The 20939-nt window shown below is 36.3% G+C and overlaps 1 protein-coding gene across 1 annotated transcript in view; it reads right to left on the minus strand.

The window, feature by feature from the left end:
• Nucleotides 1-20939, minus strand: part of ITGA4 (integrin subunit alpha 4) — a 77276-nt gene that overhangs the window by 41593 nt on the left and 14744 nt on the right. Inside the window, exons 3-11 of the mRNA XM_057746933.1 lie at nucleotides 16880-16986; nucleotides 16654-16783; nucleotides 14163-14230; nucleotides 12737-12866; nucleotides 11284-11369; nucleotides 10219-10281; nucleotides 9990-10127; nucleotides 6869-6980; nucleotides 787-881 (exon numbers count right to left, since the gene is read on the minus strand). Of these exons, the coding sequence (XP_057602916.1) occupies nucleotides 787-881; nucleotides 6869-6980; nucleotides 9990-10127; nucleotides 10219-10281; nucleotides 11284-11369; nucleotides 12737-12866; nucleotides 14163-14230; nucleotides 16654-16783; nucleotides 16880-16986 (929 nt within the window). The remainder of the gene's footprint in view (nucleotides 1-786; nucleotides 882-6868; nucleotides 6981-9989; nucleotides 10128-10218; nucleotides 10282-11283; nucleotides 11370-12736; nucleotides 12867-14162; nucleotides 14231-16653; nucleotides 16784-16879; nucleotides 16987-20939) is intronic.

Below are 20939 nucleotides of genomic sequence, written 5' to 3' on the forward strand. Positions count from 1 at the left end.
TTAGCCAGATTACTTCCTAGTATTTGACAAGGACAACTCAAGTCAGACACGTGCTTCCTAACCCATGTGTCTAATTTCATGTCCAGATACTAGTTTATAAGTGTCAGGGTTGCCCACTCTAAGAGAATCAGTATTATTCACTAGACAAGTATATCTTTCATGTTACATAGAGAACCATTTACCTATTTTTGCCTAATCAAAAGTAATAGTAATAGCTAATGTTTCCATAAGAGTATCTTTGGAAAACCTTCTTTTTGCTGCATGTGTACGTAGTTTTTTTCTATGCAATGAAATGCACTGATTTTTCAAAATATGAAAGTAAAGTCAGAGTTAGATCAGGGAACTCTATTAAAGGGCTCCCATCTTACTGCTCTGCACTAACAGGAACACAGAGTATCATATGACTCTTTGCTCTCCCTGTGCAAACCTGGGGCTTCAGCCACAAGGCACGACACAGTTAATCAAATCCAAATGGGCTTATTTGAAATAGTATGAGTATTATCTCAGAACACAAATTTGATGAAATGCAGAGAGAACTCTTTAATTGGTTAAAAACAAACTAGAATGGAAGTGAACCAGAACTCTTAATTATGAAAAAAAATGGTTTCAAAGAGTTATTAATGACCTTAAAAGTAAGGCCATCTACTGTTATTATAAGAAAATGGTGAAACAGTATTTGAAAGAGCAAATTGAGAATAATAAGTCCACATTAGCACTGGAAGTTTTAAGAAGGATTTTATTACCAATGCTTCTTTTGAAAACATTAATAGAAGAATATTATCCTACCTGTGAGAAGGTTGATGAGATCCCATCTGCTCGGCCATTGTAAATATAAATAGCACCTCGCAAGTCATCTTCCTGTGGAGCTCCAATAGCAACATCTATTCAAGAATTTAAATGGCAGAAAATAAATTCTTAATGCAAAGAATGCAACTCTGAGAACTAACCTTCACGCTCTTTAATTAACATCACATAAGAAAACTCCTTATCAAAAAACACTTTTCTCACTGGTCAGTAAAAAAAATGATAAAATACTGTCATTGTCATAACAACGTACAGGATTCTACAGATAAGTCTGTGTGTGGAAGCAGCTTAGGGTCTTAGGGTCGTAGAGGCAGGCTAACAGAACGATTAAGAACACAGATCCTACAGCCAGACAGCCAGGGCCTGAGCCCAGCACTGCCCTTGTGTCCAGCTGTGCTATGCTGGGCCCATTTCTTAACCTCCCTGTATCTCGGTTCTCTCACCTCAGCACAGGATCATAAGAGAACTCATCCTCGGCATAGAAGGATGTAGCTCATGTGAAGTGCTTAGAGCAGTGTGCAGCACATAATAAGTTATTATCATCTATAAAGACTATAACCACAAGAATCCTTATTTTGAGCCCTAGCTTTTACTTTATCTGCAAAATGCCTTCTAAATTAATTCTTGTTTCAATGAATGTGATTAAGGTATCTGTTAAAGATATGTTTTCACATAAGAAAGCCAAGAGAAAATAGAAACTATGAATAACATGGTTGCTTAAGTGCTATAAATACTTAGTACACAGGAGAAAAATACAGTTATATAGTTGCAAGAGCATTTCATTATTTTTACCAAATATTATGCCTATTGGGTATGTCCATTTATTTATATGCAATGTTTTCTTATTGCTTTAATAGAAACCTAAAATACAGAAAGTTTGCTTTCATGATATTCATTACTTATCACTATTCATCAGATCTGAAAGCTTTTTAACAACCACAGTGGTAATATTTTACTGTTTTTTCAAATGAGAATAAAAACATCTTTGATATATAAACTCTATGCCAAATGCTGTTCAATTTTAAAAATACAAAAGCTTTTCCATTTTCATCTAAAATTAAATAGTAGACACACCTTATACCTATTTTGCTTAGACACACCAAGGAGAGCTAGCCTCTTTTGACTTGTGTAAACTACTTTAGATTTTCATGTACAAATACACTCATTCATTTATTCATTCAGTGGAAAACTATTGAGTACCTATTGCCTACCAGACATTTGCTAGGAGCTAGCACTACAGGACAGTACCACAAAAAGGAACTGACAGTCTAACGGGGAGAAAAGCAGGTAAAAATAATAACATGGCATGTGGGGAGAAGGTGGTGAAAATTAGGGAAGACTTCTCATAGAAGATGATGCCCAAGGTGAGATTAAAGTATCGACAGGTCAGAGCCAGGTGAGAAAAAGCAAAGTTGAGACAGAAGACACAGCCTGTGCAACAGCAGGGGAGCAAGAGGCAGCGTGGCATGTGGGAGGACGGACAATCTGGAAGAGCTGAAGCCATTGCTGTGCACACTGAATACACTCAGCAACATAAGGGGGAAGAAGGGGTGGAAGAGAAGGAAGGGGAGAGAAAGAGGGAGACAAAGGGAAGGAGCGAGAGAGGAAGTGTCCTGCAGCCACTGAAGACAGGCCCAGTTAGCAATGTCTTTAATTAGGGGTGGGTTTATCCTTCAACCATGTGGCTACTTCTGAGTAACTAGAATTCTATACCTTGATTTTTGATAATATATAGAAAGATAACAAGTTGGGTTATAAAGTTGATATCGTAAGAATTCTGTTTCTCAGATACTAGCACAGTGATCTATACGAAGATAAATATCTTGAAACAATACAGATGAACCTTTTCAGCTGAACAATTAAGAAGGCCCAGATCAATTAATTCCAAGCAGAAGATATTTAAGTATATTCAGTCTTGGGCTATCTTACAAACAGATCCAAACTCTTACTTCCTAAGACAACACTTGGATCTATTATGTAATATCCTAAGGTTCTACCTATCATTATAGAAATAAGGAGAATACATGTTATTAATAATAAAATGTTTTTCCATGCCTATGCAATGCAACTGGGACAAAACATAGAGAATAAAGACAGAGTTATTTGACAACTATTTTTACTTTTCATGTGAACATTTCAGTTAGTATAAACCATAACAATTATCATTAATATGATCATAATAATCTTAACATCAGCTAGTACTTATATACTGTTTATAATGCAGGCATTGTGCTAGAGGCTTTGCATGTGTGACTCACGTTATTCTCACATAACCCACTGTAACTCTCACATAACCCACTGTAACCTGTGTAACTCTCACAACAGCTATATCAAATTCTTTTTGATCCCCACTTTTTATAGATGAGGAAACTGAGGTACAGAATGTAACTTCCTCAAGGTCGCAGAGCCAGGATGTGGTAGAGCTGAAATTTAAACCCTGCAGTCTGGCTTCCATCACCAGGTTCTACAAAGTCATGAGCAACAGAATTATGACCAACATTCTCCCCTTCTAACACCTGTTCCTCTTCTGTGTGAAAGAAGGGCTTGATACATGATTTGATAATATATAAGCATTTCAGGAGCACATAAAATAATACAGCATATAGTTTACAACTGTGGAACTTTATTATGGTTCTGCTCAAAAAAATATTCAAACATACAGTCTAAAAGTCAGATGACCAGGCTCAATGTAAAAAGCCTACATCAAAAATAAGTGGTCTTGCCAAAACCATTTTATGGCTAAAATGCTGTCAATCTGTCTGGTCACATTGGTTGAAGAGGTTTGCCTACTACCTATTCTATAACTTTCTCATACTTTTGATGAAATGCTTATGCTGGACTCTTGCCAAATTGATTGGTTATTTTCTCAGAAAATGGCTTGTTTTGCTTTTCTAAGGACACAGGAAATATACTCCAATTTTTATCTTTTGAAGAACAATAAAAAATGATGTCATGAATGCCAAAATAACTGAGGTCTGCTATGCAAAACACCACAAAGCTGTGCATAATAAAAGGACATTAAGTCTGATTTCCAAGACTGGAGGTGGAAGGAAAAAGAACAGGTGGGGTTTTCATCTCTTTTCTACACAATCCCACACACTCTGCCATGAACATGAAGTAACTTCACTCACTTCCCAGAAAAATAAATTTCACCCGTATCCCAGAAAAGTAAACTAAGTTAGAAGATGGGGGGAAAGAATAGGGAATCACATAGCGAAAAATAAAGCACAGATGCCCTGCTGGCTCACCCAGGCAGATACGGTAGAATGGAATTAAAGACCTCAGCAAAGAGCTAGGACACACTGAGCCTACTTCCAAATCAGCATGGTCTTGGCTAATATCTAAAATGTAGAAAACACATAGCCATGGGCAAAACAGAAATGGTATTCAGCCATCAAAAAGAAGGAAATCCTGTCATTGGCAACAACTTGTGGATGGGCCTTGAGGGCATTATGCTAAGTAAGTCAGACAGACAAACAATGTGTAGTCTATCTCACTTACATGGAATTAATAAAAAAAAAAACTCACAAAAACAGAGATCAGATTGTTGGTTGTCAGAGATGGAGGATGGAGAATGGGGGAATTGCGTAAAGCTGGTCAAAAAATATCAGCTTCCAGTTACAAGATCAGTAAGTCCTGGGGATGTATAGCATGGTGACTATAGTTAACAATACTGTATTGTATATTTGGGAGTTGCTAAGAGAGTTGATCTTAAAAGTTCTCATCACAAGGAAAAAAATTGTAACTATGTGAGGTGATAGATGGTAATTAAACTTACTGTGGTGATCATTTTGCAATATATCATATCAAATCATTATGTTGTATACCTTAAACTTATTCAATGTTATGTGCCAATTACATCTCAATAAAATGAAGAAAAAAATGAACAAATTAGAAAAAGATATATGCTATTATAAACATGCACTGAAGTGAATCAGAATTAATGAGGCCACTGGATATAAATATGTTGTGAACTATAAATGAAATATATTGTGAACTATGAATAGCACAAAATATGCTGAAATATTGAAAACATTCATTTGAATAATAGTCTTTCATGCATAAAGATATTACCTTTAGGAGATGAGCACTGAGGACTCCAAGACACAAAGTGCTGTATGAAACCCAGCTTCTCATACTCACTCAAATACTGCATTGTGCCCTGAAGCGTCCCTCTAAGTTCCCCCTTTCGAAGTCTCATGGGGAGCACACCTTCTGCCTGTCCTTCACGTCACTGGAAAACTGTCTTGGATTTTCCCAAGTACTGGAGTAACTTTGATAAGGGAACTTGCCTACTGTCCATGACACTTTTATAATTCAATCTGATTATAAAAATAATTCAGGTTTGTCACTAACATTTAGATGCCACAAAGTCATTTCTCGTGTGCATACACAAATATTTTAGTACATTCAAAATAGTGAATACTCTTCCTCAGATTTGTCCATTAAAACAGGATGTGGAAAAAATAAGTAAAGAAAATAAGTATTTTATAAAATAAGTAATTACTAAATGATGATTTTGTTTTTAACAGAAAGATTTTTACTATTTTATATAACATATATGAAATATCAAAGTACAGAAACGTGATTTTTTTTCATTGATATTTATTAGGTTGGGCCTAAATTCACCACTTAATGTCTGTTTTTTCATCTCATTATTTTATATTCCATTTGATGGTAAAACTATAAAAACAGAGCCACTATTGCCTGCAGGTACATTCATCATGGCACATACTCTACACCTGGCATCATACAACTGATGAAAAATAAGTCCTCAATAAATATCAGAGAATTGCTGATTACTTGTGAACGGTAACATCCATCATAACATTTTATAGATATTCTAACATAAAATTTTATGTGTAATCATAACCATAAATATATATATATATATATATACACACACTTTTTATCTCCTTTTGTTTTAAAAGTAGTAAAACAAATCCAGAAATGGTAATATTTGTATACCAAATTACACTACCTTACATTCAAGAGGGTTCATTGGACGCATATATTCAATAACGAACTAGCTTTCTCTTTGTAGAATAACATAGTTTATACATCTAAAGTAGAATGAAGTATTTAGGCATAAGAAGATATTAAAAAAGTGAGAATTTACAGTACTCCACTTATGTCTAGTATCCAAGTAACTTTTGACCTACTTCTACCACATACCAATTGCCAATGACCATATCAAGAAGACAATTCTGAGCTCTGAAAGTATCAAATACTTATTTGATGAACTCTAGGAATCATACACTCTCCTTTCAAACCCATTCATCATTTTAGGCACAGTTTTATAGACTTAGTTACCACTTAGAATTAGACTGAAAAAAGCAAATTTTAAGAGGGAAGACTGGTAGAGACAGATACCTCAACAGCAGGACTGATATCTAGGCAACAGTCACACTTCGGATGAGACCATCTATTCCATTATTGAAATACATCCCTATTGGGTTGTAAATAGCCACTGTCCTTGAGTCTGCCAGTTGCTCCCTTACCTCTGCTCAGGACTCTCTCCTGGGATCCCCAAATCCTCCCAGAACAGAGCAGCTGAACAAGGAACGCCTGGCACAGCAGGAGGCCTTCAGAGCCAGGCTCCAGCTCTGCAGCCAGCCTCTGCTGGGTTTTGTCAGTGTCTTTACTACACTGATAGTTAAATACGATGATCCAGTGAGTCTATGTTACACATTTTTTTCACATTTTCACATTTCTGAAATCAGGGTCCCTCTTAAAATAGAAAAACACTGAGTCACAGTTTAAGAGGCACCATTTTTTTAGGGGCACATAAAATAATGATTTATAATAAAACAACTTATAATCAATGGTGCCTTAGAACCAGTGAAATGAGGTACGTTGAATACCACTCTTTGTTAACAGTGGTAAGAATCAATAGCCGACAACGGAGAAGAAATCGGGTGTAGCACCAAAGAAGAAAAAACTTAGCAGACCAGTCTGCCTCCATTTTCTACAGAAAGGCAAACAACACAAAACTCCAATTATATTCTCTTCCATGTGCCATTTAAAAAGTGGAAATCAATACCAATTAGATACTTTTAATTACCTTCAAAGCCATCGTTATCAATGTCGCCGAGACTGACTATAGATTCCCCAAATCTTGCACCATACTTGTCACTTCCAATGAGCTCTGTTTCCATTTCGTTCATTACTGCTCCCTAGATAGAAAGGGGGAGAAAGGTGTCATTATAACACTCCCTGACAACTTTACACATGATTTACTGTTGTAATTGGATATGGATTTTTTTTCTTAATGCTTCAAACAGGTTGGACAAACTACAGTCTGAGCTTTAGTACACACATCTCAGTTCAATTCAATAAATATTTATCAAGTATGTCAACACATAATAGTATGATTAGAGCTCAGAGGACATAAAAAAATTGTCAAACTCATGATCCCTAGCTTTGAAAATCCAATAAATCATTTTTATAATTCAATTTAGCAAATATTTAGTGAGGTCCTAGTAAAGGCAATGCACTGTGCAAAGAGTGAACGGGTGAAAGGGGACAAGGCAGTGTGTGTATAAGACACTCCCTTTCCTGAAGAAGCCCCAGTTACAGGGAAGGCATAGCGCAAGCATGTAAATAACTTAGAAGTACAGATTGATTTGCAATGTCAACAAGCAAGGAGAGCATATCTAATTGTGAGAGCCAGCAGCGATTTCAAAAAGTAGGTGGTGGTCAAAGTGGCTACTGAAGGATGGACAAAGTTTTGATATACAGAGAAAATAATCAGCACAACACAAATTGCAAAGAATTTGGCTATAATGAACAGTATGTGCAATGAATGAGACAAAAAAGTCAGACTGGAGTCTTACAGGGTGTGACTCGGAATGCTGGGAGAAATGTACTCTCAATTTAGAAAATAAGACAGAGCCACTGAAGGTTTCTGAGTTGAGAAGTGACTGAAGCTGGCCTTGGGGATCTTTTTCCAGCAGCACTGGAGCACGGATTGGTCAACTGCTGTCTCTGAAGTTGGAAGATGAGTTTTTACGAGACACTCAATAATGGTTCCATAGGAGCTGTTGCAATAACAGCTGCCAGACCTCTTTCCAAACTCTGATCATGTCACTCTTCCCTTGTATTAAAAAAAATAAATAACTACACTATTCAGCATAGATCCTTTCCTCTTCTCAGACAAGTTTATCCATCATCCCCATAGCACACACATGTTCTTCCCCTTGCAAAGCGTCCTTCGCCTTTTATTTTTCCAACTAAAAAATTCCTATATTTGTTTTGCGCCTAGAGAAATGCCTAATTTGAAGAGCAGAAGGCAGAAGAGGCGACGATGAGAAGGTGCAGACCTAAGACAGCCCAATAGCACTGAAGCTCCAGGGGGAGAGTTTCAAGAAGTGGTGATCACTATTCTTCAAGTATTCTCCAGTCACAGAATGGTGACCAAGAGTTCTCTGGGGACCCCTGAGAGCTATTTTAGCAGAAGTAGGGGGAAGCCAGATTCATTCAAGTATCATTCTTTCTTGAGTTCATTCAAAAACAATTACTGAGCACCTACTTGTCCAGGACTCTTTCAAGCCCCGGGAAACAGCAGTAAATTAAACAGATGATTCCTCTCTACACAGTGTCTACACTCCAAAAGAACAGACAGACAATAGCAAACCAAAGCAAAAAATATATAATATAAAGTCAGGCAGTGGTTAGTGTCTTTTTAGAGTTAAGAAAGAGGAAGCTGGAAGGCAACAAAGGAAGAATAACTTATGCAAGAGGTTTTAAAAGCTGAAACCAATTACAAAATTAACCCCAGTATTCAACAGTGGTGCCCTCTCTTGAGTGGTGTGGAAGTGAGGGGTGAACAAGAGGGTAGTCTAATGGGTAGAACTCCTCCCTTGCCCTTTAAGCAAAGGCACTTCCCTTTTATCTGTTTTTCATATTGGGATTGCTTAAAATTTCAATGGGAAAAACAGTTCTATACTGCCTTATTTTAGATATATATGCTACTGTTTAAACTGTTCTCAAAAACTTCAGTTGTAAAGAGAAAGAAAAGTACGTAGCTAGTATAAGGAAGATCATTTATGGATAGGAAAACGTGAAATATCTATACAAGAAAAAGGAATGCCTGATTTCACTATTAATGAGATATGAATGATCACTTCATAGATGATATACTTTTACTATTAAATTTACATTTAAATAGTCTAGAAAATCCCAGTGTGTAAATAACTTTCCTGCTCTATATTTGGAACTTTAAGAATCTCTTGGCTTTGAAGACTGAGTATTTTCTCTCTCAAATTGTAAAGAGTTTAGTCAGGTACTTAATATAAGTACTTATTAAATACTCTGAAACCATTGATTAAACAAAATGCCTTCTGGAAATATATTTTATTTTGTTAAATCCTGAATGAAAATGCCGTGACTTAAGAAATGAACCAATTTTTTCACAAACCTGTTCTTGCTCTTAAAGAAACAGGCCAAGAAAACCCCATTAAGGCCATATCAATTATTTCTTTTGATTTGATGCCACGAAGAATAGATTGGCAAGATAAGGCCAGCAGAGTTCTTTAAATTGAATTGTCAAGTGGTCAGTTTCTAACCAAAACACCAGGATTGAAAACTCAACCATAAGCAAGGTAAACACCTATTTCTACAACTACTATATCTACTTTGGAATAAACTATGTAAATTTTACATTCTTATCAGGAATATAATCTATATAAATTGTGCAAATGAACATCTTATCAAAACACATCTTATTTCCAATTGTCTTCAAATCAAGAAATTAAAAACATTTCATACTTTACCTTCTACTTCTAGTAGTGTTTTATAATTACCAAATTACATAGGGACATTCACCATCAAACCAAAGGACATCCACATTTTTAGGGCTATATAAAAATCATTCTTTCAAGTTAGAATTGTATCATAATAAAACTGAACGAAACTTCAACTACTTGAGTGAACACATACAAGCTGTACATAGAGAAACTCCAGACAATTGGCCTCATACTTTCGAGATAACAAAACGGGACAGTAGCCCATTCATCATCACATTCCATTTCATCTCTAAAAGCAGCAGTACAATACCACAACGTTTACTTTCATCAGTAAAATAAGCCTAAAAATCTATAGCCTCAGAACTTTGGAAGAAGAAAAGCATCAGTTTCGATCAAAATCCCACAAATGGCTTCCAATTTTCAGGCAAGCAGACTTACCGAGCCGGAGTTGATGTACACAAACACTCTTCCTTCCTCCCTGACGGTACTGTGCATGGGAGCTCCCACGAGCAGGTCTGAGAAGCCATCTGCATTGAGGTCCACGGCACAGACAGAAGCTCCAAAATAAGACCCAAGCTGCTCCAAGGCAAACCAGATCCAATCATTGAGAAAAAAGCAGAGTTACTCACCAAAGCCCTCAGTGATACCAAAAGTAGAGACATATTACCTTTTTACCTTTCATTTCATGTAAGATATTTAGTTCTTTTGCCTCAATGCTGAATATGTATGCCTGCAATGGGGAAAAGAATTAGGAAACGTCACACTGCTATCACATTAAAAACACTTCATTTAATCCAAATATTAATTTTCATAACCTGTAATTGGTTCACTATGTTGTACAGCAGAAAGTAACACAACATTGTAAATTATATTTACATAATTATGTTCCAATTAAAAAAAAGAAAGAAAAGAAAATGTTGTTTGTCTCACTTTTCAAAGTAAGGTTCACGCAATAATGTAACAAAAACTAGAACGATAAATAACATTTTGTTCTTTCTAATCTTACCACAATTATACCAGGAATGTAGCTGCCTCCATTTCCCTTCAGCTATTAACTTGTTAATAAATGTATTCCTTGGACATCTTGAGATAATTCTATCTCAGAAACAATTACTTATACGAAAGAAGAGCCTCATTTGACTTATGCAATCTTCCTGAAAGCGCTTCTGTGCAATTTTGTCTAAAAGCCATATGACTTGCACCAATTTTACCACTAAAGGCAGCACACTACTCATCATTTCCAGCTTCACGGCTTAGAATTTTTGCAGTTCCTCCATTAATATCTTTTTTTTTTTTTTTATAAATTTATTTATTTATTTATTTTTCTTTTATCAGCTGTGTTGGGTCTTTTTTGCTGTGCGCGGGCTTTCTTTAGTTGTGGTGAGTGGGGGCTACTCTTCGTTGTGGTGCATGGGCTCCTCATTGCCATGGCTTCTCTTGTTGTGGAGCACAGGCTCTAGGCATGTGGGCTTCAGTAGTTGCAGCACGTGGGCTCAACAGTTGTGGCTCACGGGCTCTAAAGCGCAGGCTCAGTAGTTTGTGGCGCACGGGCTTAGTTGCTCCACAGCACGTGGAATCTTCCTGGAGCAGGGATCGAACCCGTGTGCCCTGCATTGGCAGGTGGATTCTTAACCACTGCGCCACCTAGGAAGCCCCTCCATTAATATCTTATGCTCTTATGCAATCTATATGAACCTTTTTGAAGAAATAAACACAAAAATGTAATTCTTACTTTACCAATCTGTTCATGTTGAGGGGCTCCTCCGACTACTTCGGTAGTGTGCCAACTCCGAAAATGACCGGCTCCAACTGAGTACCCTGCAAGAAAACGGACGGAAGTACGAGAATCATCACCACAAGGGGTAAAATTCATGACCATAAATCCATTCAGAATTAAATGAGACTGAATTCAATAAAGTTTTAAGAATATTTAAACAGAGTTTTAAGACTATTTAGAGTTTTAAGAATATTTAGCATAGCAATACTCAAAATTAGTTATATGCTTTAAACAATTATTAATCTCTGTGTTAATATGGCTTATATTTTTAAGTTTAAGAAACTGAAGATAGCACCTTTATATGTGGTTTGTTAGTCTCTGTAGTATGAGTACATGCTAGTTTCTAGGATTACAACAGAAATATTCTAGTGTATATAAAATATAACATTTTGAACTTTAAGTAAAAAAAAAAAAAAAAAAAACCTTCCTAAACTTCAACTTTTCTTGCCTTGAAACCTTCCTATTGTGATGAAACTGTACGATTACACAAAAGGTAAAATATTCTTTTATTATGTGATCTTTTATTATGTGTTACAATTTTAAAATAATGTTTCAAAATACCCTTCAACCATAAACAAGTAAATGCTGAATTGTAAATGAATTCCCTCTATTTTAAAATAAATTCCTTCTGTTTGAAATGCAGGGCGGGGGGGGGGGGGGAGCCTGCTTTTTCTTACTATTTCTGAGAATAGGCTGTTCGCATTTGAAGCACACATAGTTTAAACAAATCTGTATTTTCTAAGAAACTACAGGAAAAGACTTCCTTTTACTACAACAATGGAATTCATGCCACAAAAAAAATCTTGACTTTCTGTAGAAATATGGACTGTAAAGTATCCTACTCCTGACATATTAAATAATAATAAGAAAGATAAAGATAGTTATGCTCTGGGAAATATTCTAAGAACTTATGAGGCAAAGGTCAATGAGCTGTTTTTAGACCCATATTCTTAATGTTACTCATTGTCTAGAAGGCTGTCCACGGTTCCATTGACTTTCAGTTGGTCCTTGGAGAAACTATACTTACTCACTCATTCATGACTAAATGAGTTAATTACGTAGAGTGCTTACAAAAGTTTCTAGGGGATGACAGGCACTCAGTAGATGCTACCTTTATAATAACAAGTTGACTGCATAAAGATATAAGCTTACAAGTGATTTAACTGCAAATGAGTAAACTAAACTAGGAGTTCCAATCTAAGAATTATATAGTGATGATAACAGTTACATATGTAAAATATTAAGTTAACTGAAATTTCATAGAGTATATCCTTAAAGAGGCAATTTATGAAATAGGTTTTTAATTACTACTGGCCATTTTGATCTTTTGAAGATACAATTTCCCTTATTTATAATTACTAGTATCTGTAAGGCAGAGATAATTTGAGTTTGTCAATTTTTATAGTACCTAAATAACTTCCAAATTTCACTTGGTTGTTTTTGTCTAAAAAAGCCTTGTATTTATTTGTAGTTGTATTGTGGACGAAAACAGAGCCAGTCCAATAGGACGTTCCTGGAGCTCCCATCACAATTAAGTCCTGTAAGAAAAAAACAATTTATCATCATTTAAAAGTTTAATCTCACCACCCAAAACCTCCTCCAGATACATGCATTAAATAGTGACAAAAATACATTTTTATATATTTCTGAAATGTAAGCATTTTGTGAGTTTAAAAGCATATCAAAAAAAAGCCAAAGAAACTAGTGAATGAATTTTCACCTAAAATGAGAATTTCAGAGAAGAAACACTGAAACTCTCACTTCACACTCATCAGCAAACCTTAAAATCTAAAGTAGAATCATTGAACACTAGAGTAAGCTTTGGGGAGAAAGGCAATGTGGTTTCTATTAAAGTAAATCATATCTGGGTAATTCATTAGTGCTCATTACAGAGATAATCATGTGTTGCCAAGGAGTAAAAAATGGACTTTATTTCAATTTGCAGAAAACCAATGACTAGGTTCCTTAATAATGTTAGCTTGGAAAAAAAATAAATGGGATTGGGGCATATTTGATGATAAAAAAAAGTAGGAATTTAGAAAAAAAAAGGAAACAGAGAAGATTGGAATGAGCAGACACTTGTCTGGTGAAATACGAAAACTTTTCAGCAATTAAACCTATTTAACATTTCTAAATGACAATCCAAACTTTGAAAAAAAAAGGTCAATTTCAATATAAAGTAAGAAAGAAAGCATTTTTATTATTATTTTTCCATACTAGGCAATATTTATGGAAATTTTTAACCCAAGGCTTGATAGAGCCTGTCTACATAGATTTAGAAAACATTCATAACTTCGTAAGGGATTGTTGAGAGAAACTGGGAGATTTAGGAGTGGAGTACAACTGTGATCTTTCACTGTATATGTGATGGTGTTAGAAAAAGAATAATAGGGTTTGGGAACATATCTCATTTAAAAGGATATTATTAAGTTCTTAAATCTCCCAATTCTGACACTTCTAATCAAAAACGTTAACTCATATGCTTCCTCCACCCTCAATTAGTAACTAAAAATAACATACTTAGATATTTTCAATGTTTAAATTAACAAGTAACTACAGATTCTTTTGATTTCTATTAAATTCTTAATGAAAGTAATCTTCTTTATTATAGGCTTTTAGTTGGTCTTGTGTGACACAGCCATCTAAATATTAATATCTTATCAATACATATGTCGAATATTGAGTGGTGAAAATTAAGTTGTATTACACTCAAATTTAAGAGACATATTATTTGGATATTATACAATTTTTACTTCAAAGCACAGTATCAGTCTTCTAAGTGAAATTAAAATTCTATATGTAAACATCCACAGCAGCTATTTTTGGACTATTACCTCTGTGTAAAAACTAGATATTCCAGCTTGACATGACGCAAAATGTTCTCCAAATTTTTTCGCAAAATCTAAAATAAAGTAGAAAACGAACTGAAGATTTCATTTTAAAATAAAGACAAAGTCTGCATAATATTATTTATAAATCCTCAAGTATACATTTTAAGATCTCTTTTGCAGTATTATTTTAAAAAAATAGTAAGTGGTAAAATTTAAGGTCACAAATCTCTTCCATGTTGATCTTCAAAACATCCCTATGAAACAGCAAAAGAAAAATCTACCTAGCCTCTTTTTTCATGGGAAGAACACGCAGCATACACTCAAAAAGTTGTCAGGTGAGTAAGACAGAGGTAGAATTTGTGACTTCCAGTTCAGGTTTCCATTTAAAATAGACTTCCTAGATTTTGCCCAGCTGAAAATAACAGTCAAGATCCTCATGGAGATGGAGGGTCTCTTCTTACAAAGCCCCTATGAATGGTTGCTTTAGGAAACTTACTATGGGCACAAAGCTTGCTTTTCCTGAAGAACTGACATAAGTAAACCTCTATGAAAATAGAAGACATCTTCGTTTTGGCTTTGCTAACCAGAAACGTTAAACAAATTGCTACGTCATTTATCATGACCACTCCGTCATGCTTTTTCATTCCTTTGTATATCTCCTCTAGTCCTATATATAATTTTTTTTTAAATATTACCATAATTTTAGATGTCTTAGGTTTCTGCCATCATGATTTTCTTTCATAGAATGTGGCAAGGTACATATTTGTGTGTGTGTCTGTGTGTGTGTGTATTTGGGGGGGGGTGCACATTGTCATCCATGGACGTTATCAGTCCTTGCATAAAAAAATGTACAGGACTGAAATCTACACCCAGGGAGGTACCAGCATTTAGTGAAGGAACAAGTCAGCAGCAGGACAAGAGCTGCAGAACATTAAGCAGTCAAGTGCATCATCTCACAACATTAGAATAGTCAGAAGTGGTTGCTGGGGCAATTAAAAGCCCTAGACATGGGCCCAGCTAGGTGGGGAGGGGTGCTGCAGCTGAGGGGTATCTTTAGCTTGCATCTCTACTAGACTGTCCTTTGACAGGTTTCCTTCAGCCTATACAGCTAATTCCTATCGTCGCACACTTGATTTTGAAGGAAACCAAGTTCACAAGGGGAAAGGCTTCATCTGAACTGGAGATTATGACTCAGGCTGGTCAGGTTTGCATTATGGAGAGGCTGCAAGACCTCAAATGACCATAAGGGCCTCTACAGCCAGGGAGAGATGCCTCTACTGTGAAATGTTTTAAAGTATAAACCATAAACTATTGTGAAAAAGAGGATAATAGCTAGAGTAAATTTTACTGCAATTGAGAAGTTAAAATTCACCTTTTACCTTTTTGGCATTCAAAGGCAAATTAGGAATATAGATGACATAAGCTTTTCTATTATATCAGATTCCAGGGAGGAACGACTCCAACATTAATAGAATCAACTCAACTTGCATACTTGCTCCAAGTTTTTGTCAAGCAATAGAAATTTCCTTTGGACACTGGGGTAATCATTTTGGTTAGAAAAACTGGAAATTGGCATTCACATATATTTTAGTCTTTCCAAAGGCACATTTTCAGAATCTTAGTTCTGTTGCAGGTATCATTTTTTCAGTGCTCCGTTGACATTCACCTCTAACTTTGCTCATTTTCAGTTTATGTTCTAGCTCTACACGCACTAATGCTACCTATGACCTAAAATTTTTATGGGAAAGAGCTTTCAAACTTAAGATACCAATCGCTTGCAGTTTCAAGGATAACAAGTGAATCTGAGGGAAAAAAAGAAGACATAGTGAGTGGGAAAGATCTGCTTACATTTATACTTTGACTCTTTCTGAATCTTCTTGGAAGCTAAAGGTAAAGCAAGAAACAAACAGTTTTCTTCCTTCTGATCAGATTTTTCAATCTATTTTATGATTTTAAGTGTCCTACACTTGCTGGGCATTACACTCATATTGAATAGAAAATATATTAATGCTAAAGTGGTAAATCATCAACGAGATGATAGAATTATTCAAATTAAATTGCAGAATTCCTAGTCCCAAAAACACAGTACGTTTTTGAAAATTAAAACAACTGCAATTGGATAAAAAAAGAAATAATACTCTGAGTAGTTAAAAAGAACGTAGCTATTTCAAAGATCCTCCCACCCCTAACTGAACATCCAAAACTGGAAATGGAAAAGAAAACCTTAAAGGCATTCACTTATTTCTCTTGATCTAGTTACTATCAAAACCATGCCTTAACACAGGGAGATCAACTCGATGATGGGTGATGACTTAGAGGGCTGGGATAGGGAAGTTGGGAAGGAGTTGCGGGAGGGAGGGGATGTGGGGATATATGTATAAACACAGCCAACTTACTCTGTTCTACAGCAAAACCTGGCACAATTGTGTAAAGCAATTATATTCCAATAAAGAGCTAAAAACAAACAAACAAACAAAAAGAAACCAGGCCTTACCTTGATAGCATGGAGCCATTCTTTTACTCAGTTCTGTTCGTAAATCAGAGGGTATTCCATAGCAAACACCCGTGGGGAGCTTATTTTCATTCTTTATGTAAAATATATTTTTCCATCTATGCCCACAAGTCTGAATAGAACATAAAAGTAGACCAAATGATGTGAAAGTCACACCCACGGTATCTGATTTCATCATGTGATCAGTGGACAAATTCCAATAACCTACCACGATGGAGCCATTTTCTCCCGGCTGTCTGGAAAGCGTGACCCCCAACCACTGATTGTCTCTTTCTTCCAAACAAGTCTTTCCACAAGGTACTCCACTAGGGTTACCTATAGCATTTGAAAATAATTTTATCATCAGTTCTCTTGAAAACAATGTTATCCTACAAGAGCAGAGAAAACAAATACGCATGCTCATCCCCAGTGGTTTTTTCCTTCAGCCCTCTGTGGAATGCCCACGTTCCCTGCTTCCCTGTCCTCATATATCCAGTACACACTGCGGGGGTAACTGGGAAGTTACTCTGTGCAAGCATAAGTGTTCTCTCACAGGGGATTGTTTGTAGAAATGACCTCTGGCTGGTAACACCAGCAGGAGATGGCCCTGATACAGGAGACAGCTAACCAACATGACTAAGAGAGGGGAAACCAGTTTAAACCAACGTTGGCTGCGCAAGTCCAACTGCACTGTGTAACGCTTGGCAAAGAATGTGCACCTTTGTTTTGATCATTTCTCCAGCGAGGTAAGCAATATTACCAGAGTGCTTTTTCAAACATCTCTTGTACTGAGACATGAACACTAGAAGGACTACAACATGGTCCTCAGCATTTAAGTCACAGATTGCTGAAGCGGGAGGTGCTGACGAGCATGCAGAAAGCGGCTGTGTATAATTAACATACTAATAACGCCAGCACTTAAAACAAATTGCCCTATGGTTTACATTTAGTAGGTTGTGACGTTTTCAACAAAGAAAAAAAGACTTTGAAAAACTGGATTATTTTAGTAAAGAAAGAACTTCTATAGGCACTTGGACAAACGCACGAATAGCCAGAAAACCAAAAATAAAATATTACACACAGGCAATACTTCTAAACTGTACAAGAAAAAGTGATCATCCCAGTAACTTTTTTCTTTTGCTAAAGTGACTTACTTGCTTTGTAGCTGGGATCCTGTACTAAATGTGATTTCAAGTAAGTGATTTTAGGGTAAGATTCCTTTTGCTATTTCCACCTACTTCAATTGCCACCTGACAGTTCCATTCCAGCTGAGCTTAATTCCAAAGGCAGATAAATACATCTGCATCAATTTGATTGGATAAGGACATGGAACTTGAGTTTTTTAAAATTTTGGTACCAAGTTTTCATATATAGATAGAGGCCATACTCTATATCATTAAGCACTTATAACTTTGACTCCTAGATAAAGCTTCCTGGGCAAACTCAGAATACCTACATAGATGAGGTTAGTACTGGAAAGTGAAATTATTTGCAGTAAGTCTCCTCGGTAAGAGAGATTTTAAGGCGTGTGGGAAGATATTTGTGTATACATTTCATAAATTTGTTCGTTCTCTAAAATGTTGTTTAGGACAAACCAACCCTTCAACACAGCTAAACTGAAGAAAGTTTCCTAGTCCTATCTCTGGAGATTTAGTAGGTCCAAGTGAGGCCCTGACTAGCCTAGGTAATTCCCACGATCTGGAACGTTGTTACAATGGTACGTGGATAATCTTTTTTTGGCCAAGTTTCTCGGGGAATAGTAATGTCCACTCCCACCTATTGGTAGTGCCTGCCAAAAGCATGAGACAGAAGATGATGACTCAAGATTGGTCTGGAAAAAGAATGCTGGGGTTAACTAGCAACGTCTACTTGGAATGGGAAGAGGATGTTGCTGCAGCCCAAACCTTGATCAAGGATGGTCCAGATAGAAGCATAAAGGTTTCTATATTCAAGTTAATAAAGAAAGGAAAGGATAAGGGAGAGAGAAGGGAAAGACAATTTTATTGTAGTATTGAATGGATAAAGTCTAACAGAAAGTTGTTACTGTGGCTACATGATGCCAATGTAATTGAAAGAAAGTGAAAGAATGACAAGAAATTTTAATTTTCATTGTGATACAAATTTCAGTTTGACTTTTTACTATAATTGCCAGTTGATTTTGTTTTTAACTAACATCAGAAATAGTAGATTCAGGACTTCCTAGGTGGCGCAGTGGTTAAGAACCCACCTGCCAACACATGGGACACGGGTTTGATCCCTGCTTCAGGAAGATCCCACATGCCATGGAGCAACTAAGCCTGAGGGCCACAACTACTGAGCATGCACTCTAGAGCCCGCAAGCCACAACTATTGAGCCCATGTGCCACAACTACTGAAGCCCGCATGCCTAGAGCCAGTGCTCTGCAACAAGAGAAGCCCCCACTCGCCACAACTAGAGAAAGCCTGTGTGCAGCAATGAAGACCCAATGTAGCCAATTAATTAATTTAAAAAAATAGTAGATTCATCTACCTGAAGCTGAAGTTATTATTTATCCCAATAAATACTTCAATAAAGTATCTTCTCTGAAAATACCAAAGTCTTTCTAAAATTACAGTCAACACTCAGTTAACTAAGCAATTGTGCAGGAGGAAAATTAAGGACAGGAGAGGACAGAGGTCACAAACAACACATTATCCCTGTTAAAATGTGGTATATTTAATGGACAGTTTTGTTAAAATTACAGCCAATATTTAGAAACAAATTTACTGTTCTAAAGATGCCACCCCAAAGTTTAAAAACATACAGTAGCATGTATGTAGTAAACATATACTAGCTTAGAACCACAAAATACCATGTAAATTGCTTGATGAAAATGGCCCAAAAGTTCTTACGCACACAAATAGTGAATTGTCATCTATTTTTCAGCTGAGCTCTCTTATTTGTAGATTTTAAAATGAAAACTAGAGAAACTCTTGTGTACTGAACTGTTTTTTGGGTCCACAGACTATTCCCCATTGCATCCCTTATATTTTAGTTTTAACCTCACCAGGTGACATCACAATGTTATCCCTGCTCAGATTCTCACACTTAGCATCACACACTTAGATAATTCTAGCAAATGAACAAACATACAGACTCACACTTATATAGGTATCTTCTTTCCACCTCCTAATACTGCTTCTGCCACAGAGCAGCACCCAACAGCAGATATAATCCTGAGGTACTTTCAGCCCTGGTTACAAGACAAAATGAGTTCAAAGAACAGCCTATAAATCCCCACTACTGATCTGGGTTTTTTCTTAATTTCTAGCAACCTTCCCCCTTTACTTCTGTGGTGCCTGCAGAATCTTGGCAGAGAGGTCAAATCACCTGCTTACGCTCAGGGCCCCTCCAGAGCTTTCCCTTAAGCTCCTTGCTCTGGAGGCCACGGCTTTTCTCATGGCTCTCAGCCCTGACTGGACATGAGGATCACCTGGTCAGGGGCAGTTTCGAACAAATACTGACACCTGGTTCCACTTCCAGGGGCTCATATGTCACGTGTCTGGGTTGAGATCCAGACATCAGAATTTTTCGAACAGCTCCCCAGTAACGGTAGCGTGCCGCTGGGCTTGTGAGCAGCTGCTCTGCAGTGTACATGGCTCTGCCATTTCCTGTGTGACATCATATTTGAAAAGAACCTACTCCATTTAGAAAATAATAGGAATACCTTTGTGCCCTCCTTGGGTTCATCTAAATATTGTAATAGGATATCAAATATTAAGCCAATTTTCTCCACGTGGAAGTACAGTATTTTTAATTTGGTCAGAAATGATTATTAGAACTGTCATGAGAGAGCTAATTCTCATGAATTGCCCTGACAGAACACCATAAATAAATGCCGATGATCTTTATATTTTATCCAAATGTCATGCTGAAATGATCTATCATCTGGTTTTCAATTCAGCTCATACATTACTGATCGACACTCTTAGTAAATCAAATCAGCTTCATAATTGAAAAAAAAGGACTTTACATGGTTTAATATAAAAGAGGTCAGCAGAAATTAACATGTAATAATTTTCCATGCTTTTATACAACTAGAATGACTAATTCTTAAAACAGTTGAATGCATTTTCCCAGTAGACATTAAACATACAAAGCCACATAAAAACCTTAAAATACCCCTTATTTTAAAAATTAAGCCCATCTTTCTCTTTCCTTTTTTTCCTCTTTCGATTTTCATTTGGGAAAGAAAATACAAAGATGTACGCTTTACTATTCAGTTTTTCTTTCCACGTGTTGATTTTGTTTCATGAGTATATAAATGTGA

Source organism: Hippopotamus amphibius, chromosome 8 (assembly GCF_030028045.1).
Source record: "Hippopotamus amphibius kiboko isolate mHipAmp2 chromosome 8, mHipAmp2.hap2, whole genome shotgun sequence".
Lineage (NCBI taxonomy): Eukaryota > Metazoa > Chordata > Mammalia > Artiodactyla > Hippopotamidae > Hippopotamus > Hippopotamus amphibius.